The sequence below is a fragment of the Microtus ochrogaster genome, chromosome 18 (genome assembly GCF_000317375.1).
Source record: "Microtus ochrogaster isolate Prairie Vole_2 chromosome 18, MicOch1.0, whole genome shotgun sequence".
In the NCBI taxonomy this organism is placed as follows: domain Eukaryota; kingdom Metazoa; phylum Chordata; class Mammalia; order Rodentia; family Cricetidae; genus Microtus; species Microtus ochrogaster.
Window position 1 is genome coordinate 52,431,651 of NC_022020.1, and position 8,512 is coordinate 52,440,162.

Below are 8,512 nucleotides of genomic sequence, written 5' to 3' on the forward strand. Positions count from 1 at the left end.
GCTGTGTTCTGTCTGGGCACTGGTGACACACACATTTAATCCCAGCACTCGGGAGGCAGAGGCATGTGGATCTCTGTGAGTTGGAGACCAGCCTGGTCTACAGAGCTAGATCCAAGACAGGCTCCACAGCTACAACTACAGAGAAACCCTGTCTTACGAAAAAAAAACAGGCAGCTTAGCTGTTTCCTGACTTCAATGAGAGCAAATTTCCTTAGCATTTATAAAACACTAGAAAGACAAAATCGTACCAACAGTGTAGGGAGCCCAAGCCAGACCCTGGGAGTCTCTCACCACAGGGATATTTTTACTCATCAGTAAGTACCATGATTCGGAGGAAAATCTCTTCCTTCCCTCAGCAGTTAGAGCTTGCTCTTTTTTTTTCCCCACAAAGGAATTATTTAGAATGTGGATGGATGACAGAAAGCTGATGCTTTTCCTCAGGTCCAGCAAGCTAACGACAAAGGACACCCACAGCCTCTCCTAGCTATCCTTGTCCCCACTTCTTGATCATCTTCATGGCCACCAACTCTTGAGTTATTCTAGTAAGAACAGTCCTGCCAGCATTCACACCTTCAGCTGTAGCAGGAAAAAACTGGAAAATAGCAAAGACGGTGGGGGTGGGGGGACAAATTATTTGTTTTATGTGCTGGGGTTTAAGCCCAGAGCCTCCAATATACTACGTGAGCATTTACCACTGAGCTAACTCTGCAGCTCCCCTTCCGTTTATTTATTTATTTATTTATTTATTTATTTATTTATTTATTTATTCATTGAGATAGAATCCCACTAAATTTCCAAGCTGGCCTTGAACCCATTTGTAGCTAACGCAAGCCTTGAACTTGTAATTCCTCTGCCACAACCTCCCTAGTAACTGAAATTACAAAATTACAGCACCAGGCTCATGGCCACAACTAAAGGGGCTTGGTGTCCACAGCACAGGTGGTTTTATACAATTGGAGTTTTCTGTGGCTTTTGTGGAAGCCTGAGGAGGCCAAAGATCAGGGAATTTGGGACTTGTCTTTAGTTCATTCAAGATTCTTATGCGCGTAACTCAAAAGAAGGTCCCCGCGTCCTTGTAAATCAGAGACTTCTGCTCTCTCAAGGCTATTGTCAACAGGTGTGGCTAGTTGCCAGACCTCCTGCTCCTGAAGAATCCCACTTAGGGAGACTGTTCTGACTTTGGAAATGCCTTCTAAAATCTCTGCCCATTAGATACAAGCCCCAGATTGAAGAAGTGCTTCTGCAGGTTGCTTGGAGCAAGGGCAGGGGTCAGAGCTGCCCAGAATTTGGAAACCACCCTGGGGCAGAGAGTCGGGGAAGACTAGGGCACCTTTGCCTCTTCATTGGCCTCTCAGTCTCACAACTTGGACAGGCTGTGGGAAGGTCCCCCCTTCCCTCCCACCATTTCCTCTGGAAGGCAGTGTTTAACTACATCCCTCAGGAACCTCATATGACTTTTTGTCAGCCATATTTCACTCTTTCTACTTGTAATAATCATCATCCAAGTATACGCACCCACCTGCTCCACCCTGCATGCACCGTTATAAATTGATTGCTTCCTAAGCTAACTGACTCTAGCCAGCAGCTTCATATTCAATGTTTAGCTCCTTCCAGCCCTTCCTGTCAGGGACCTTGCTCGCTGCCCTTTCAGGTGAAGGAGGAATGGATATGTGTTCCTTCCAAGGGTGTTTCCTAAGGACAGAGCACTGCACTGAGTGCTAGAGACCCCAGAGTCTCCAGGATGAAGACCCTCGCTCCAGATCCTACACTAAGACAGAAAAGATATAAATAACGCCAGTGTGTGGCAAGTGCCAGGACCTGAAAAGCCAGGCCTCGTGGAGGCGGCAGGTCTGAAACAGGGTCTCACCTCTGAGAACGAGAGGAAGTGGCCTGCTACTTAGGGAACAGGACAGATTTGGAAAATGGCTCCCTGCTGACTCACCTGCCACACCCTAAGCAGGTCTGACCATCCTGCCCTTGAGCTTCACTGACAGCTGCTGGGCCTGTGCTAATGAAATCTGCAGACACTGTCTCACCTACACACAAACACGCACATCCTTCCACGCCCTTACACCATCGTTCACACACTCTATTTCTCACAGACACATGCAAACACAAATACAACATGCAGCCATACTCATGCACCCCTGCTGACTTTTATACACATTTTTGTTCTTAGGAACGTTGTTGCTTTCTGTTTTTGTATTAACATTGCAGCTCCTTTTCCTACCAGCTTGGCCAGGGATGGGGCTTCATCCCCCCTCCCAGTTTCAAAGCAGCCACTTCTAACCTTCCAGGACCAGGGAAGAAGGAAGGAAAGCAGAGGTGAAAGAACAGAATCTCAAAGTCAAACAGAATGCAGGCCTTGGCCTCCCCTTGAGACAGATACATAGTAGCACTTAGGCCTGTCCTCACTGTCCCCTTGCAAATGCCCCATTAACATAGCCCAGGCCCAGGGACGAAGGGTCAGAGAAGCAGCCTGACCTTGTACTGCCTTCCTTTGCAGCTTCCTGGAAAGGATTGACAGCGTCAGTCTGGTTGACTACACACCCACAGACCAGGTACGTGTAAAGAAAGCCACCAGGAGCTTCTGAGATAGTCTGCCAAGAGTGTTGTAAGGTAATTCAGAAGATTCAGGGAAAGCAAACCCATGATGACTGTTTCTTGGGTCTTGTTATTCTGCCCCTTATGTTGGTCCTACCACCAAATTCGAAGTCTTCACTCCCCAGTCCTGTGCCGTGCTGACTAGTCAAGTCCCTGCCAGTGTGAAGGGCAAACCCCATGCAGCATAGGAGCAGGTGATTCCCAGGCTTCCTAGGCCCATCGCTGAGGAAGCCAGGCCTTCGCTTCCCACCTGAGTACACTGGCTCCTTTTGTGCTTTGGACTTCAGACTTGAACCCCAGGTCCCATAACACGTCTCCAGGTGTACGCAAGTGTGCCCTCGGATTGAGCAGACAAAGACTGCACACAAACTAGCCCTCCTACCTTACCCTGAGCATTCGCAACCCCTGGAGGCCTGGGGCTTGAAACACATGGAGGTTCTCTTTCCTCTGTGTTCCTGGAGATGGAAGTTCCTCTTTCTCCTCTGGGTATCTGTCTCTATGGCTGACTCAAAGAGCTTAAAATGATCCTGCAGTATGAGGCTCATGAAGGTTCTGGGGGGAGTCAATGGTTTGGGGAAGGTAGAGACATTTTCTCTCCTGTAAATAACCCTTCACCCATGTTCCTATAAGCAACCCTGATTAAACCCATTGAGTCACACACACACACAAAGTGAAACTAGAAGGGACTAGTTGGAAGGCAGAAGTGGCATCAGAAGGAGGAAAAGAGTAATAGGAGAAAAGGGAACATGCTCAAAATAGATTCTATACAAGCATGAAAATATCATACCATATAATTAATATGCTAATATAAACACATCCCACGGTGTAACTTGGCTCTCTAACATCAGGAAGGAGCCTCAAAGAGAACATACACAGATGTGATGATGTGATTATAAAACAGCAGAAACTTCGATTGTCTTCCAGGGTGGCTGATTCATCAACAGCATAATGACAGCTGCCCAGGACAGGGTGATGTCAGCTGTGTGAAACTGTAGCTTTCCTGTGCCCTTGGGACCATATCAACTTGGAGAGAGCTGAACTAGGCAAGGAAGTAACAGCAACCCTACTAAAGTGAAGTAGCTTCCAGCCCTGAGGTCCCTGACTTATGAATGAGAGTTAAGCTCTACCAGCCCAGTCCCAGTAGAGACTTCCAGGTGTAGCCACAGAACATAGGTCAAGACTTTGCCCCTGAACGCTGTGTACTGAGGTTTGACTGTCATATAACAGCAAGATGTGGCCATGAATCACTTTTTCAAAGTCCTGAGAGGTGTCAGGTTGGTCCCGGCGGATGCCTTTAATCCTAGCACTTGAGATACAGAGGCAGGTGAATCTCTGTGAGTTTGAGCCTGATCTACAGAATGAACTCCAGTACAGCCAAGGCTACACAGAGAAACCCTGTCTCGAAAACACGGTTACAGTATGCAGAGCCAAATTGATTTAACAGTGGAGGTTTTCTACATCTGCATTTTAATTGCTCCTTTTTGTAAATCAGAGCTTCTCATTTCTCAGTGGCCACACTCATGTCAGGACACACGTTCTCTCTTCTTGCCCCAGGACCTCCTCAGATGCAGAGTGCTGACTTCGGGAATCTTTGAGACACGATTCCAAGTGGACAAAGTGAACTTTCAGTGAGTACATTGCTAAGAGTCTCCTGTGACAGGGACAGAGGTGGGAGGCCCAGCCTGGTGCCAGCCTCTGGCCACAATGGGAACCATAAAGCCTTGAGGCTCCAGGGGCTGGAATTGGGATTCAGGGCAGGCTGTGTGAGGATGGACTCCAGCAAGGGCACTGAGAAGCTCACCCACACGGAGACAGAGCTCCAGGAAAGGGGAGCACCGAGCAGGAAGGAGGGAGATAGAGGCCAGGGTCCATCTGATGCGCAGCAGAGAAACTGTGTGGGAACTTGAGCCAGACAACTGGAGAGCCTGAGGGAGGGCTGTATCATCTGCCTGAATGTAGGTGACAGAGTCCTCCTGCCAGGCACCAGTGACTACAGGGCTGTGGACAGAGCTGGATCAGAAGGAAGCCCCACACTTCCCCAGGGGAGGCATCTTTGAAGCTGAGACACGTTATCAGAGGATCTGCCCCAGCACAGACTTAGCATGCACCTGGTACAAGGTGTGCTATGAACTAGGAACCACGGCATCTATTGGGCACCTACTGTATGTCCCTAGACACCGGGCCAGCAGCTTTCTGCCTTGCTCTTAACTCCTACACCCACAGTGCAGCGTGAAAGAGGAAGAACTGAAGTTGGGGGAGGCCGCATGCCCGGCAGCTCAAAGAGAAGGGCCGAGACCCAGAGGGGCTTCATGAGTAGCCGACCATTCTGACAGCAAGGGAGAAGGGTAAAGGCATGTGCTCCTTACCCCAATTTCCCTGAATCACTGGCTTCTCTGTTTCTCCTCCACAGCATGTTTGATGTTGGCGGCCAGAGGGATGAGAGAAGAAAATGGATCCAGTGCTTTAATGGTGATTCGCGTGTTCCGGAGAGGGCTGGTGCTGACTCCCACTCTGTGTCTAGCTGTGTTTTAATCAAACTCTAATCTCTATGTAAAGTACAACATGGTAAACATACATGTGAAGTAAATAGTCATGGTCCTTCCTTAAATGTGAATCTCATGGAGAATTTAATCACCCCACGTTTCCAGTTACCTTTTGGCAGCAATGCCCCATTATGTACATAACCTATATTCAAGTCGTTCTAGACACGATCCCCAAATGACAGTGCCTGAGACCTGCGCAGTCCTAATCCCAGAGAAGCCAGCATTGTCCATCTAAAGTGCTTCCCTTCCCTCTCTGCCCATCTCAGATGTCACCGCCATCATTTACGTGGCAGCCTGCAGTAGCTACAACATGGTGATCCGGGAGGACAACAATACCAACAGACTGAGGGAGTCCCTGGACCTGTTCGAAAGCATCTGGAATAACAGGTGACAAATACACCCCACCGCTGGATCACAGATCTTTTTATTAAAATACATGCAGAAGACTACAAATGCTTTCATTGTTGTTGTTAAAAATACCCTCTTTAACCAAGTGTGTCTGCACACACCTGTGCTCCTAACATTAGGAAGGCTAAATCAAGAGGCGCCGAGTTCAAGGCCAGTCTGGGCTATGTAGTTAGACCTCATAGACAAAAAAAAAAAAAAAAAAAAAGCAAGGAGATGGTTCCTTGGATGAAGAGCATGAGATGCAAGTACAAGGACTTGAATTTGGATCTCCAGCACCCCCCCCCCACACACACACACACACACAAAAGCTGAACATCACCATGAACACCTGTAACCTAAAAATAGGGAGGCAGAGGCAAGCAGATCCTCAGGGCTCTGGCCAACCAGCCTAGCCAAAATGGCCAACTCCAGGCTCAAAAAAGAGACCCAGCCTGTACAGAATGATTTTGAGAAAAATTTATATATCAGCCTCTGGCTTCCACTAGGTCCCACACACACATGTGTGCGTACACACACACACACACACACACACACACACACACACACGTAAATACTCAACTTTAATAAGCTTTTCATTCCATCTGATAGATATGCTTAACATGGGGACTCTTCTTTCATGGAGCTCTTGTAGGTGCTTGGTTAGGGCTTTTTTTTTTTATGTATACAACATTCTGTCTGTGTGTATGTCTGCAGGCCAGAAGAGGGCACCAGACCCCATTACAGATGGTTGTGAGCCACCATGTGGTTGCTGGGAATTGAACTCAGGACCTTTAGAAGAGCAGGCAATGCTCTTAACCTCTGAGCCATCTCTCCAGCCCCCTGGTTAGGGCTTTTTAAATCTGCCATAAAAGTCTCAGGTTATTTGTTTTGACCTAATGTCTCCCTGTATTACCCAAGCTGGCCTTAAACTCAATCCTCTAGCCTCAGCCTCTGTCCTGATTTACTAGGATTACAGGTATATATGCCTCTGTCCTGATTTACTAGGATTACAGGTATATATGCCTCTGTCCTGATTGACAGTTTGTTTAAGAACCCAGTTTAGAATGCTCACAGATAACTAGATGGGCCCTACAATCCCAACAGCTCAAAGCCATAGCACAGTCATAGGATACTCCCAGAATGCCAAGGGGCAGAAGTGAATGAGTCTAGAGAGATGGCTACGTGGCTAAGAGTACTAGTTACTCCTCAGCAGGACCCTGGAAGATGTCTATGCTCACATGACAACCAGCATGGCTGCCACATGGCAACCTGGCAATCCTGGTCATTGTAACTCCAGTCCCAGGGGATCTGACTTCCTCTTCTGGCCTCAGCAGGTACCAGGCATGCACACGGTGCACTGATAACATATGCAGACAAAACATTGATACACATGCAATAAATCTTATTTAAAAATATAAAGTTTGTATTGTTGAATGAGTATCTCTCTGTCAAGTGTTCAACTACCATCTTCCTTTATGGTTTCAGAGTTAATGGGAAAGAAACAGGGCCAGGAAGCACCAGGTGTGAAGAATGAGCATTCTTCGGAATGGTTGTCATAGAGCACGCACACCAAAGCATCCACATTGTTGCAATTATAGTCTTGTCTTTCTAAATATGCATGAGAATAAAGTAAAAATCTAGGCATAAAATTATAAAAATCTCATAGTAATTATCATTTGATAGAATTCATTTGATTATATGTGTATTTTCTATAACTTCAACTTGTTTGTGTAGAAGCTACAAAAATTACAAAAGTAGAAGAAAAAAGCCAAACGCATCTGTGGGGGGAATGTATTACATTTACATTTGTGGTCAGTGTCCTATGGACTGAGCTCTTGGGCCTCTGGGGCTTTCAGAGGGCTTTGTTGATGTGGCAGCTAAGTTCCTTTTGTCTTTACTCCAACTTTTCTTACCCTCACCACCTCTGTTCCAGGGCCTCACCCCTTTAGCTTCTCATATAACATGTGAGGAGCCTAGTTCTGCCCCCTTGTTCCCCTGTGCTAGGAGGAGAGAAAACAGAAGAAGACAGGCTGCTAACTAAGCTCCCTGTGATTGGCTAATGAGCCTTTTGGTACTTCAGTAACATTCTCCCATTGGAGTTTTCTGGTCCATTGGACCCCAAAATACCACAAAAGTCCAAGTGTATTCACTGAATGCTTAGAGCTCTGCTCTGTTACTGATAAGTGTAGTCCCCACAGAGTTCATCAAAAAGAGTGAACCGCCACATTCCGGAAGGCTTTTGCCATTGATTGGTACAGAGAGTGAGAGCATTGGTATACCAAGTGATAGTGAGTCAGTTTCCGGAGGATGCCTCAGCTCTGCAAGGTAGGTCAACAAAGAGGTGGGAGGGGAGTGGGCCAACATCGGGGTCTCAGACCGGGCAAGCACCTGCCACTAAGTGGCATCATCGGAGTCCCAGTTAATCTGGCAGCGTCATGGTGACTGGTACTTTCATATGCTAGCGTCGTGAAACTGGTGTGGATTTGTGTTCTTTCTAGGTGGTTACGGACCATTTCTATCATCTTGTTCTTGAACAAACAAGATATGCTGGCAGAAAAAGTCTTGGCAGGGAAATCAAAAATTGAAGACTATTTCCCAGAGTATGCCAATTACACTGTCCCCGAAGATGGTAAGATTTCAAAACACGGTCTCTCTTACAGCTGCAGGAGCCAACTGTTCTTTTCTCATCGTTCTATAAACTGTAAATCAGAGATGTCTGGTGAATCTGAGAAACTGCCTCAGTTTAAAACATCCTCTCTATGCGTCCCCAAAGCACTAGGGTATGGGATGAGTAGCCCTATCCAAAATGATCAGGACCGCAAGTGTTGAGCTAAGATTTTTTTGAATTTTGGAATGTTTGCTTATCTGGGAGATGTGACTCTCTTTCATTAAAGACAAAGCTCTCTGAATGTTGGAATATATTTCTTTGTACCTCAAATCCATAGCCAGAGAGGTTTTTTTTTGTTTGTTTGTTTGTT

The 8,512-nt window shown here is 46.8% G+C and overlaps 1 protein-coding gene across 2 annotated transcripts in view; it reads left to right on the forward strand.

Moving 5' to 3' along the window:
• The window catches only part of Gnal (G protein subunit alpha L), a 111,093-nt gene that overhangs the window by 92,794 nt on the left and 9,787 nt on the right, over positions 1-8,512 (forward strand). For both annotated transcript variants that reach the window (XM_005356219.3, XM_005356220.2), the window contains exons 6-10: positions 2,507-2,561; positions 4,159-4,232; positions 5,015-5,073; positions 5,414-5,534; positions 8,033-8,163. In XM_005356219.3, the coding sequence (XP_005356276.1) occupies positions 2,507-2,561; positions 4,159-4,232; positions 5,015-5,073; positions 5,414-5,534; positions 8,033-8,163 (440 nt within the window). The remainder of the gene's footprint in view (positions 1-2,506; positions 2,562-4,158; positions 4,233-5,014; positions 5,074-5,413; positions 5,535-8,032; positions 8,164-8,512) is intronic.